Source organism: Equus asinus, chromosome 3, assembly GCF_041296235.1.
Source record: "Equus asinus isolate D_3611 breed Donkey chromosome 3, EquAss-T2T_v2, whole genome shotgun sequence".
In the NCBI taxonomy this organism is placed as follows: Eukaryota; Metazoa; Chordata; class Mammalia; order Perissodactyla; family Equidae; genus Equus; species Equus asinus.
Genome location: NC_091792.1, coordinates 54,453,885 through 54,467,796, shown reverse-complemented (window position 1 = coordinate 54,467,796; position 13,912 = coordinate 54,453,885). Strand labels below are relative to the sequence as shown.

General features: G+C 38.3%; 1 protein-coding gene and 1 non-coding gene across 11 annotated transcripts in view; one reads left to right on the top strand and one right to left on the bottom strand.

Moving 5' to 3' along the window:
- Nucleotides 1-344: 344 nt before the first annotated feature.
- LOC123284890 (small nucleolar RNA SNORA31) lies at nt 345-474 on the bottom strand. The gene has a single exon (XR_006526330.1). It is a non-coding gene; the product is annotated as a small nucleolar RNA SNORA31 (small nucleolar RNA).
- Nucleotides 475-1,692: 1,218 nt separating this feature from the next.
- Nucleotides 1,693-13,912, top strand: part of CBR4 (carbonyl reductase 4) — an 83,108-nt gene continuing 70,888 nt past the window's right edge. For 8 of the 10 annotated variants that reach the window (XM_070505052.1, XM_044766974.2, XM_070505050.1 and 5 more), the window contains exons 1-4: nt 1,735-2,104; nt 4,517-4,637; nt 5,389-5,525; nt 8,048-8,182. In XM_070505052.1, coding sequence (XP_070361153.1) covers nt 1,963-2,104; nt 4,517-4,637; nt 5,389-5,525; nt 8,048-8,182 — 535 coding nt within the window. In that variant the 5' untranslated portion in view covers nt 1,735-1,962. Of the gene's footprint in view, nt 2,105-4,516; nt 4,638-5,388; nt 5,526-8,047; nt 8,183-13,912 lie in introns of all 10 variants that reach the window. The other 2 variants (XM_014851433.3, XM_070505048.1) reach the window with 2 other exon arrangements.

The window sequence follows — 13,912 nt, the reverse complement described above, 5'->3', positions numbered from 1 at the left end:
TTGTGAATAATGCTCCTATGAATATAAGTGTATAAATATTGCTTCAATATGCTGCTTTCAATTCTTTTGAGTATATTCCCAGAAGTGGAATTGCTAGATCACATAATTCTATTTGCAAATTTTTTAATGGCTTGCTTTTAATTTAATTAGTTTTGACCCTTAAACTTTTAAAAGTGGAATCAATCAAAAGGCAAGGGTGTAGGGGGATGATTTTCCAACACTTCTCCTGTAAACTCAAATTCTAGATTCTTCTTTGGAGTAAAACAGGCTCTTCACTGTTTACAAACTTATTTCCAAGTTGCAAAAGTTCTCTCCATGTCTTTCCCTCTATCATCATGTTTTTCTTTTATATTCCCTCATTCAATCTTGGCTGCCACAATCAGACAGAAACCACGAGGACACTTTTGTCTTGCATCTGAGGTGGAAACCTTAGCAGCAGACAGTAACTGCTCCAGGTCTGTCAAACAGATGCATTATTTTTAATTTTTTTGAGGAATCACCATATTGTTTTCCAAAGCCAGGTACCACTTCACATCCCCACCAACAGCGCACACGAGTTTCAGTTACTCCACATCCTCACCAACACTTTGTTGTTTGTTGTTGTTTTTGCTAGTAGCCATCTTAATGGGCGTGAGGTCTTACTGATGTATTTTTGTAAGCCATTTCAAATTTCTTTTGGATCTAGGTGGAATAAAAATAATGCTCAATTTGCTTACAGCCTGCCTGCTCTTCCCCTCCTTTTATTCAAACTACATCCAGCCCTCAAATCCAGCTTTCCCACGCACCCGTTCATTCTTCATTCATCTCCCTTTTCTCTGAGCTCTTGTGTTAATATAATTTTGCACTTTATTTTGATTTGGGGACTACTCACTAGTGTTTCATAAGTATTAGTCTTGTTACCCCAGATTGTGTATTTTTCAGTAGTAGCGACCATGGTTTATACTTTTCTGAATCCTTCAGTGCAATGATATGGTATCAAGAAATGCTTCCTTCTTACAGTGTCATTGTAACAAATGCTCAACTTCTACCTTATTAACTCTCAGAGCACTCAGCACATCCTACTTAGAACTGCAGGAACCTATTTTCGCTTGCAGCAGCTGACACTTGTTTTATCGATCCTGCAGGACTATTCAATCATTCAATTAACATTTCTTGAGCTCCTACATATAGTGTTCTTGAGAAGGCATCCACCTTCGCAACACCCCTTGTGATGAATGCTGACATCCAGGCGGGGTGAGGCCCATTTCTGCTGCAACTTGGGGAAGGGACAGGTAGGATAGGTTTTGGTGTGGGTCCGATACTTGGGGACCACTTCTTCAATAAGTAGGACATCTAGTCTCCAGCCAAAGACAAACCCTGGGTGAAAGGCAGATGCGGAGGATAGCGTATATTCTGGGTTCTAACTCAGGTGATCAGTTTGTCTCGGTTTGCCGGGGACCGTCTTCATTTTAAAACGGAAAGACCAGCATCTTAAAAACCCCGTTAGTTCCAGGAAAATTGGAATGGCTGGTCACCCAAGCTCTAATTCTAACTCCCACATCCCAAGAGGTACGGAGGTAACCCCATTGCCCTCAGTACACTTCCGGCTGAGAAGCGCGCTCTCACTTTTTCCCCGGCCCCAGCGTCCAGACTACAATTCCCAGCATGCAACGCGGCCCCTTCCACACAGTCCTCGGCCGCCCTGGCTCTTTCGCGCCCGCGTCTTGGTAATATGCGGCGCCTGGGAGCCCGTGCGCGCTGACGTCGACGTGCTGACGCCGTACTCTTCGCGCTTCTTGCTGTTTTCCTTGATCGCCGGAGTCTGGCGGCAGGGGAAGGAGAAGAGTGACGGTGTTTTTGCGGCGGTTTGGCTTTGAAAAAAAGATCTTTAGAATGGCGTTGGCTTAAAAGCTCAGAGGGGTCTGGAAAGGGGCCTCCACTCCTAGCCCTCTTTCTTCCGAGTTTGCGACTCTCCGGTCCAAGATGGACAAAGTCTGTGCTGTGTTTGGAGGCTCCCGGGGCATTGGCAGGGCAGTGGCCCAGTTAATGGCCCGGAAAGGCTACCGACTGGCTATCATCGCCAGAAATCTAGACGTGGCCAAAGCCGCCGCCGGTGAACTCGGCGGTAGGTACCGAACTGGAGTTGTCCAGTTGTGTGGCTGCCGTCCAAGCGCCATACGCGGCCTCGTTTGTAAAACGAGCAGGTCTGGCCTTTATGGCCTTGAGGTGGAGCATTTCGGCTTCCCGCGCGCTGGAGCGGTCCGCCCCGAGGAGCCTGCGGCTGGTGCACAAATTCCCCGCGCCCGGTTTCCCGCAGAACGCCGAGGGCTGAGCTCTTGGGGTGTCCTTAGGACTTAGCAGTCTTGTGAGGCCCCATTAATAAGCACCCAAGTCCCTGAGGCTAGTGCTAGCCGTGAGGAGCTGCTTTGTTTTGGCGTCTGGAAGGAGAGAGCCACACAAGTTAACTGTTGCTACAGGGTAAAGGTCACCTCCGTGGGGGGATCCTGGGCGCCCAGAGGAGGCAGGGCTGGGCGGAAAGGCTCGCTTCAGTCTTGCTGAGGGCTCTCCTGGCCGGTGTTTTCATGGAGAAACTTTTGAGTACGAGGCGGTTTTGAGATATACTTGGTTTGTTTTACTACATCTATAAGGGCTTAAGTTAATAGATTGTTTTGGTGACTTACAAATGGACAGTTGAGGTTCGTTTTGCCAAGTTTTTATTGCACCTAAACTCCAGTTTTTTTTATTAGTAAAGGATTAGTAATTGTTCTGCAAACTGAAGTCTGTTGATGGTAGGGAGAAATGGGATGTTTCAAAGATACCAAGACACCGCTATTTGTGTAGTTACTAAAATGGACAGTTGCACCTCATTTACTATCCGGGAGGCGTTGGGAAGAAGAGAGGCCTGCTGATGTGGCTGTAACCTCTAAAATAACATTATTGATTGGATTCACCACCCTAATGTTGACATGGGTGTAGCGAATGTTAGACTCTGAAAGAAAAGAACACATGTTATAGACCAGGGAGAATTTGAGTGACTGTCTTGCTGCTCCGATTCGTTGCCGTTATGTTACTGTTGCCCGGGGAAAAACTCACTACAGTTAAAATAGCAGATATTTATTTGGGCAGTTAGAATTGCAATTCGGGAGACACAGATTCAGGTAGAAACCCAAAATGGGCTCGGAGGAAGACAAGGCAAGGGTTTATAAAGGCACAAAGAGGTAAATTACACAGGATGTTTTGTAAAATTTCTGATTTGTGTTGGCAACAACTAACTTGTTCCCCCTATGTGATTGGTTGCCAAGGCCATCTCTAAGGCAGAAAGTTCTTACCTATGGGCGTAAGCATATTTCTTGAAAGGTGGAGATGCCAGTGGTGAAGCACAGTTCAAAAGTTACATTCCATCTGGGTAGTGGTGTTATGCGGGTACCTTAAGGGCCTCCCAGCCCTATTTCAGAAGCCTTGACACGTGTTACTCCATTTTGTCATTGCTGCTGACAGTACTATGACAAAGGGGGTGAAAAAATGGTTCTTAAGGGGTCACCCCAAGCCATCAGTGTTTGCTGGACTAGATTAAAACCGTTGGTTGAGCTTTCAAAGGTTGCTGTGGACCCAATAAGTCAGATGAAAGCCAAGGGTGAGACATAGAGCATGCTTTTGGGCCTTTCATTTCCTTGAATTATGTGTTCTGTGAGCGATTGGTTTTTACCCAGAAAGTGTGACTTCTGGGATGACGTACTGTTTCGAAAGTCTTGGGGGGCAAATTTTAACATTAATGTATTAGGCAAGGTCAGCCAGAAAATAAGCAATTGTTTAGTTTTTTAAAAAACTATATTTTAGAGTGTTAAATGGTATATTATTAAATAGAGAATGCTTGCTTTGAAGTGTAGTATTTTGGGTATTCCCATCATTTAAAAAACGTGACCATTTAAAAAGAAAGGTTACAGTTTTTAGTAAAAAGTTTTTTTTCCCATGTTTTGTAGTTTTAGCCTTTTTTGCAGCTTTGTGCTTTGTCTCATCTCTCCTGATGGTCAGGCTTGAATAATAGTCATTATAATATATGTGCCATAGTGAAAAAAAGAAAAAGAAGCCCTAGAGTTTATGCTTAGCACCAGGAAACCAATTCAACAAATACCTAACAGAATTAGACATAAATTTCAAAAAAGGAATCTGAAACCCAAAAGCCTTGAATTAAGTAGCATGGGGTCAGTATCAAAGCTTTAAATATTATTAGATGAAATTTAAAAAGCATTATGAACACAAAAAGACCCTCCCCTCACTTTTTGTTGATTAAAAAAAGTTTTAAGATTTACATTCTCTAGTATTACTGTGTTTCTCCCTAGGTGCCACCCACCCCCATCCCAGTTTTATTAGACTTAGTTCCATGAGAATAGGAACCCATGACATGATCTTCTTTTATCTCTAGGTTCTAGATTAGGAAAGGCCCAGCTCATCGTGGATGGTTAACAGACATGTACTGAATAATTTTTAAATTCAAGTTACAATTTACAAGTGATTCTAATCTAACTTTGTTGTGTAGGAGATCATTTGGCCTTTAGCTGTGATGTTGCCAAAGAACATGAAGTTCAAAATACCTTCGAAGAGATGGAGAAAAATTTAGGTCCAGTTAATTTCTTGGTAAATGCAGCTGGAATTAATAGGTTGGTCACAAATTTAAGTGCATTTCTAGTATGTCTTTTTTTTTCTAATGTCTTTGATTAGTATGAGTTAATACATTAATTAACTTGTTTTATTTCCAATTGGAAGAAAAACTCTCTGCATTTAAAAGTTGGTCTGTCAATCCATCCATTCTTTTCTTTTGTGTTGAGATATAAAATAAGGGTACAGTTGGATCAGTTTTAACATTGTACTGTAATCGGCACACATATTGAGTGCTAAGTGAATTTCCAGCATCCCAGAATGCTCTCTCAGTTTCTTCCCTATTAATACTTCCTTATAGGTTACCACTATTCTGACTTCTGTCACCACATATGTTTTGTCAGTTCATGAACTTAATATTAGTGGAATCTGAGTGGATATTCTTTTTTTTTAACATGAGTTTAGGATAGACTCTTTAAATAATATATTAATTTCCTTGCTAAACAAGGCTCAGTATGACAGTTGCTTGGTTCATTTAAGCTATTGTGGCTACATTGCACTACTTTTAGGAGTTAGGAATATTTGCCACTCTGCCTAAGAAGGGGTAGGAAACTGGCTTCCAGGTGGATCCTTTCTGGCTTGTCGGTTGTTATTTTAGTGCGTCTCAAGCCAAGTTTAAAATGGGACTCTCTAGGTATTCTAGCTCAAATATGAAGCACTTCTTGTATTCCCCTTTCAGCAAAAATGTTATATATTTGACTTTTTTTGTTTGTTTTATCCGTTTTGAATTTACATGCTCTTTTTTTTGGGTAGGGATAGCCTGTTGGTAAGAACAAAAACTGAAGATATGGTATCTCAGCTTCATACTAACCTCTTGGGTTCCATGCTCACCTGTAAAGCTGCCATGAAAACTATGATTCAGCAACAGAGGGGGTCTATTGTTAACGTAGGTGAGTCATCATCTTTGTGACTTTATAACTATCTCATGGAACCGTGAAAATATTTAATCGACTAATTTGGCATGTATTCACATGTGAAACTTGGATGAAATGTCTCTCTTTATTATCTATGGGAAAAGGATTTTATTAAATGATTAATGGGTAAAACAAGAATCACAAATTCACGTCCCTCTAGTGATCAAGCAGGTGTTAAATGAGTGACACCACCAGGTATTAGAAACATGACAGCACAAGCGACGTGATAAATGACAAAAGATGGCCAGCTTTGATGTCCAGAGGCCATATGAAATGGCAGGAGCAACCACTGCCCAGATGCAGTAGATTGTTGCTGTGCACAAGTGTGGTCCTGTGTTTTGCCAGCTGTTTTGATTTTTTAAGAGAAATTGGACATCCTGATTTTTATAGGAAACCTAATTTTTAAAATAGACAAGGAATTGAAAAATTTTAGATAGTGGGGGCTAAAAAATGATGTCTGTTGCAGTTGCATGGGTCACTGGTAAATCTAAAAGGTTTGAGAGGAGGTTTTTGTAAGGAAACACTTTGTCAATTTTTTAGGGGTAAGTAACTCCTAGTCTTCAGTTCACCTGACCTGTAGGTCGGATAAACCGTGTAGTATGTGCCTGTAACCATAAAATGTGAAATGACTTGGCATTTTATTTCAGTTTCGTAATTTGAAAATAGTGGTATACCATTTGCCTTTTAATTTGTTTTTCTTTTGGTGAGGAAGTTTGGCCCTGAGCTGACATCTGTTGCCAATCTTCCTGGTTTTGCTTGAGGAAGATTGTCACTGAGCTAACATTGGTGTCAGTCCCCCTCTGCTTTGTATGTGGGATGCCACCACAGCATGGTTTGATGAGTGGTATGTAGGTCTGTGCCCAGGATCTGAACCTGTAAACCCTGGACCACCAAAACAGAGCATGTGAACTTAACCACTATGCCACCGGGCCAGCCCCTACCTTTTAATTTTAAGTAGTAATACCTTGAAAGGCTACAAAAGGGGGATGCTGCTCTGTTAAAGCAAATGACCATATTCTTTTTAACATGGGAAATGGCTTTCCAATTCCAAGAATATAGAGTTTTTCTCTTTGAAAATGAGAAAAGGAAAGAATTCTGTGCTAATAAGTGTTAGAACATTTTGACATTTACCCTTAAAAATGGAAAAGATTGTATTTTCTTATAAAAGATTAGTAAAAGTCTTGACCTTTGTCTTCTAATACAGCCAGATAATGATCTTGGGTTCTTGTAAGCTGGTATTTGGCATGGATATGTATCACCTGATAATGTGGGCTGTATTTATGTAACTCTAAAATATCCCCTGTATACATATATTTTAAAAACCCACGTCAGTCCTTTGCATACATGCAAATCTTTTAGAATTGTGCTAACAGTAGGTAAAAATAGATAATTGAAAATATTATTACAGGAAGGACTACTTTAAACTGCTAGAAAGTTCACTGATATTTCAGAAGTTACCACTTTTTGACCAGATAAACAATAGTGTGTGGCATAAACCAAAGCTTCCAAAAATTGTTTGGCTTTTCTTCCATGCCTGTATTTTTCTTTCTTTGTGTCTCTCCATCTTTCCTTTTCTCCCAAATTCCCCTTTCTCTGTTCACCTATATTTCATCTGTCTGATGTCTCTTTTTTCTCTGTGCTTCACAATTCCTTTCCTTTGTCATAACTGGCATATATAATAATATATAATGTAGATAAATATTTTAATATTTGATTTGTTGATTATAATATAAAGTGTTTGGAATGTTTTCTTTTTCTAAAATAAAATCACTTTTTCAAAAATTTTGTGATGTTCTTGATAAATTTTTATATCGTAAGCACAGGTCACTGGTGCAGAAAATTACTTCCCCACTTCTGTTCTGCAAGAATTTATTTGCATACAGTTGATATTGGAGTTATAAATTATTCTTTCATATTCATATAAATGAGGCAACCCAAGAATCTTTAGTAGGCACTACAAATTCACTGAAGATAAGTAAATTGGAATTTTACAAAAAGTTTATAAGCTTTGAAGCTTTGCTAATTTAGATTGCCAGTAGTTCAAAGTTAGTGGGTTTTACCTTCAGATGATCTGTTTTTGTAGATGGAAATGAGTACTTCTTTATGTCTGTGTTGTAGAATCATAAAATTAATCAGTCTCTATCTGACTTTTGGTTTTAACCTCTTCCTACTGGAAGCCTTTATAAATAGAATTTTCATCATGTCTGACCTACTCAGAGATGAGTGTGGGTTCCTTTCACTTAATGGATGAAGTCTCAAGCCCCCACCTGGCATTTGAGGTTTTTGTAAGCTTCTTTCCGATCTTCTTTTGTGTATATATCTGGAGCAGGCTCAGACCCCTAAGACTTACTACTCAAATGACGATGGTTAGAATTCCTAATTTTAGCAAAGGATAAGGTAAAATGGTTTGTACCATTTTTGTTTGTTTACTATAAATTATCTGAATATTCACATAACCACTTTAATTGGTTTGAATTTGCTCTCATTTTTTTTTCTAGGAAGTATTATTGGTTTAAAAGGCAATTCTGGCCAGTCTGTGTACAGTGCCAGTAAAGGAGGATTAGTTGGATTTTCCCGTGCTCTTGCTAAAGAAGTAGCAAGGAAGAAAATTAGAGTGAATGTTGTTGCACCAGGTCAGTGAAAATTCTTTTTCTATTAAAACATAATTTATGTACATTTATGGCTTTATACAATAATAGCAAAGATTGTTCTTGTGTCTGTAAGTGCATCGGCGCCATCGGGCACTTGTCAGAGAGGATCAGAACAGGAACGTGGAATCCACGCTGTTACTAAACTTGAGTAGTGAAATGCAGAAGGATGTGACTGTGTCCCAACAGGACTTACATGGCCACAGCTGGCCACACTGCCAGGCCCTGCACCACCCTCAAGGAAACGGCCAAGGGTAATTCCAGGCTGTTTTGTTGTGTAAACCGCTTTGCATTTTTTTTTACTAAATGATTACTCCCAAACTAAGAACCATAATAATGTTCTTATTTAAAAATCAGTTATAAATTAAGAACTCTTAAGAGCTGAATGTAAGGATTTCAAGTAAGTGGGGTAGGGGTGGGGGGAGAGTATTGGTAATGTATGTCCTGCAGTTGAACAAATCCAAATTGTATACCTTTGGAGAACTGTTTCCATTTGAAGTGTCCTTCTCTTCTTGAGATGTCCTGTTGGTTTACTGCTCACTGGGATACAACATTTGCTGATTAATTTAGACTTTGTCAAAGCAGAACTTTCCAAGGAATGCATCCATTACCTAAATATATTTTATATATCTGTATTACAGAAATAATGTCTCTTTATATTTAAAGTATCTGGGGGCTGGCCTGGTGGTGTAGTGGTTAAGTTTGCATGCTCCACTTGGGCACCTTGGGGTTAACAGGTTCAGATCCCAGGCGCAGACCTGCACACCACTCATCAAGCCATGCTGTCGTGGTGCCCCACATACAAAAAATAGAGGAAGATTGGCACAGATGTTAGCTCAGTGACAGTCTTCCTTAAGCAAAAAGAGGAGGATTAGCAATAGATGTTAGCTCAGGGCCAATCTTCCTTGCCAAAAATAAAAAAATAAAAAAATAAATAAATATCTGAATAGCTCTATAGTACAATATGCTTTTAATAACAATACAAACCAGAGGAAATAAACAAGGCTGCAAAGGTGATATCATTTGCACATTTCACAAAGCAATCATGTACGATAACTGATAGACTAATTACTCCAGAAAGTCAGTATTTAGACAGAAAAAGAATTGCCAGAAGTTACATAATGTTTATTTTCAAAATAGATAAGATGCGTTTCAGTGGATTTCATTGTACCCTAGAGAGCTACCCAGGATTCGTGTTAGAATTTTAACACAAAAATTCGAGGGAAAAAAAGATACTTACACAGATTGAGGAGGTAGAAATGTCTTTCTGAAAGTCATTCTATGAAGTAGTAAGATTTTGACAGTGATTTTGGCTGTGATTGCCTCTTTAAAGAATGAATGGGGGCTCTTAGGTTTGTTGTGTAATGGCAGAGGAGGAGGAGAGTGGTAGTGCGTGGTAACAGAAATGAGAGTGCAAGGACTCTGGTACCAACAAGTTCTGTTACACATGCAGGAGGCACTGTTTAGGGGAACGAAGGTTTCTAAAACCAGACATATTTTGGAATGGCCCACAATGAGGATGGTTAGAGAGGTGGCTGTTTACTAATTTTCATGAATGACTTCATAGTAGAAGTCACAGTGGGATGCTTACGCGAGAGCTGGCCTCCTGGAGGAACTCTATCAGGAACACTTGTGTTCTTGTTAAACATGTAGGAAAAACAGGCCAACAGAGATGCAGTTCAGCTGTAGGACAAAGCAAGTGTGATTTGGGCTAAGCACACAGAAATCAGAGCCTTCTCAAGAAGGCAAGAGGAACATTTTTGTGCACCTGTTCCTTTTATTGTGCTGACTTGTGGCATTCCACATGACTTGAAAATACTGATGAATTAAAGGAGACGCAAAGCCAGTTAACTTGGTCTGTCAGTTATAGGTAATCAGAAAATATTAAAACAGAATGATGGAATTATAATTTAGGTTGCTAAAGGCTAAAGAAATTCTCCAATTCTCAACTTGTGCTAAGGCTTTTAAAATAAATTCAAATATACAACTTACAGCTGGTTTGCTGGTTTTCAAATTAATTGCCCCAATTTTTGAACAAATTCTCTTCCATTTGGTAGCTATCTGCACTCATGAACACAAAGCATTCTACAAATCACTAAAGTCCCACTTGAGAATTTCCTCCTCCAGCTTAAATTGCCACAGTGTGCTGAAGAATCTTCAGGACACAGGGAAAAAGGGATGAACTGTGAGTGTTGACATAATCCCTCAAGGCAGAGCTACAAAACCAGCCTCCACCTGGAGCAAAGTAGGAGCACAGAATTATGAGGAAAGCTTTTGCAGAAGCTCAACTCGAAAAGGTTAAGTTGATCAAAACCCCCAGTTTTGATCCTTTTTGAGAAAGGAGCACTGTTTTAGATGCGTGTCTGTCTCCCTTTCTGACCTACAAACGTTACAAGACTCCCAGGAGTAATTGAAAACAGTGTGGCATATGGACCTCTTTCAAGACTCAATGCTATGCGGTACGCTTAGTTCACTGGATAATAGGAGTGGATGGAATAGCTTTAAAATACATACAGAAAAATACGTTAAGTTCTCCTAAACATGAAACACAAAATGTCTGTAACTGTTCATCACTCTCTGGACAAAATAGGGCCAGAAGCATTTAGTATGCAAGTAATCATTACAGTGATTTTAAGATTAGTCAGAAACATCACCAAGTAGTATCCCAAAGTGTAAAAACCAGTTAAGCACGTATAAAATTAGTACTCATTGAGTTAGAAATACAAAATGAAAGTTATGGATGCTGCCTCAAATATCTGGGATTCCGCAAATTTATAAGCAGACTATGTAACAAAATAGACTCTAGTTTTAAGAAAACATTACAGTTCAATATCTGTTACAAAAATAATCTCATGTCCCAACAATAACATCAAAGTCATTTATCTGGATAATACAACCAGATAGTAGAAGCAGAACAGATATCTGTACAGCCATCTGTACAGATGTGCAAATAACAAAATAAAAAAACTAGAGAAGACTGGTACAAGGCTGATATTTAATGTTTTTTTTAAAGGAGTTTGACAAGTCCATTAATTAAGAAGATTGATAACAAGCTATTGTTATCAGTAGCTTGTGAATTATGTGGCAATGTGAACAGCTCCAAAGCTGTTGAATGGAGTTGCAGAATGAAGAGTTTAGTTCTTTGTGATTCATCAGTTCAGCAGAACACAGGTAGTACAAACAAAAGTTTAACTTAGCAAGGACATGAGACCATCATAGGATTACAAAAAGCATAAACTTTCCTTGGACCAAATGGATATTTAAAAAAAGAAAAACTCACAAATACAATTCTGTATGTATTTGTGTAATACATACACACATTTCTCTGTGTGTCTAAAACTTCTTTCTAAAATAACTATTGATTATGATTTTTGATTTATAGAGAAGGAAGCCATTAATTGGCCTATTAATTGGTACTCACAGATTGACATCTGGTTAGATTAGTTCTAATATGATTTCAAAAACAATCAAGTGATGAACTGGTGACTCGAAAAATTCCTTGTATCTTATATTTTATATAAAATCTTTATTTTTAGATTTTGTACTAATTATGGAATAACTTAAGATGGAAAAGATCTTAGAGATCATTTATTCCAGTCATTTTTAGGGTTTAGAAGACTGGGACCTAGGAGACAGAGTGACTGCTGAGGTTACGTGGCTAGTTTATGGTAGAACGGTTACTGAAAGCTTTATCTTTTGATTTCCAGCTACGTTAAGCTTAAAAATAATGGCCCCTTAGATTTCCTTTGTATCATTATAGGCTTTAGGTCTTTTTGTCCTTTTGCTAATATGGTCTGTCTAAACTATCTGGAGTCTTCCAATTTTATAACTTTTACCTTTACATTGTTTGCCTTTTGCCAAGTTACTGGTTGATAGTTACCTGGATTAGTTAACAGGGTAATAAAAAGGTGCTACAACTCAAATCTACGTTATCACTCCTTAGCTGGAATGATAGAAATTTTGTTTAGGTATTTACTTGACTTTTGAATAAAATGAGCGTTTTCCTGTACCTCTGTCAGTTAGCCATGGAATCTTTGTCCTAGCTGACTATAGATATTTAAGAATTGATTCCCTATATAAGAAAAGACATTTTATTTTGGTTCATTGGTTGGTTGTAAGAAAGTATAGACTGAAGTAGACCGTTGCCACCTTTCCATTTCAAGTCACTAAGGGCTCCCGCTTGGACCGAAGAGTTGGTGTTGTATTTGGCGCTGATGTTGAACCAGCGGGGATCAGGGAATTGTCCAAATGTCCTGAGAACCCTTTTGCACTATAATGTGCCGCCTTCCCAATTCATTGTTTAGTCGCAGAGACTAGCTAAATTCAAGCATTCCAAATCCATAAACATTTGATAAATGACTATAATTTAGATACATCCATTTTTTGAAAAAAAAAAAAATGAAAAAAGATAATCCAAAAGCTGCACTGTCATCTTGGCGCTGTTTTCTGCTTGTGTATGCTTTGTGCAATTTGATTGATTTTCGTGTTAACCTGGTTTAACTATATATAGAATAGATTGTTTGTGGTTTGGGACTGCTTGTATTTATTTACTTCCCTCTCGTTTAGGGATTGGAATAGTATGTGTAATGAAGAGTTAATTTCAGTTCATGATCATTTAAAAGCTGGATGGTTTCAGGGTAATGAAGGTATTCCTAACACATAAGAACTCATTCAGCTGACTCCCTGGAGTGTCTCCTATATGCAAGAAGTGTGCCAGTTTCCAAAATTACAAAAATGAATAAAATATTTCTGCCGCAAGGAGATAAGTACAGTGGGAAAGACAGATATAAACAAATAATTTCAATGCATGTGATGAATGTAAAGTAGGGGTACGTATGTGATGCTATGGAAACGCTGAAGGAGGAATGCTTAATTTTATTAGAGTGAATTAGTTGTCAAGGCAACAGGCTAAATAGTGGAAATCCAGTTTGTATACAACGAGAGGTTTTATGAGTGTTCTGGAATTGTGTTCGTATAGCCTTTCTTAAAGATCTTACTTTCCAGTGTGATTTATACTACAGAAAAAAACCTCTTGCTGAAAGTGTGGCCATTTAGTAAGGAGACCTTTATTTTATTTTGGCTGTATATATTTAGCAGATTTCATAGTATGAATATGCTTCATTGGTCAGAAGCACAGTGCAAGTTGAAATAGTAGAATTAAATTGATTCTATAGAACTATTTAACTTTGTTTTAGATAGTAATTTCAGATTCTTCTCCGGATCTTTTAATAGAGCTGACAAACATCAGAATTAACAATATATCTCTTTTTATGTCAGTTTTCCTGATCACCTTCAAATGGAGTTTCCAGTTAAGGAAAACAATTAAAAAGCAATTCAATACAGGAAAAGTAAGGAATAAGGGAAATAATAAATTAGGCTATCATCTGCTGCCTAATGTTGGTGACTTTTTGAAGATCAAGTAGTTGCTAAGTTTTGGTATTACTTTCAGTATAAAATAAATTTCTCATCATGGATAAATCTTGCTGATTGGAAAATATTAAATGTGAGAAACATAATATTTGATAAATTAAAACTGTAATGGGTACTTTACTTCAAAAAAGATATATGTTTTCAATAGATAATACAAACATATGGTACAAAATTCTAAAGTACAGACAGAGTGAAAAGTGAGTCTTCTCTAGGCATCCAGTTCTTTTCCTCAAGTGCAACCACTGTTAACTGGTTTCTTCTGTATTTCATATACAAGCCAAGAAA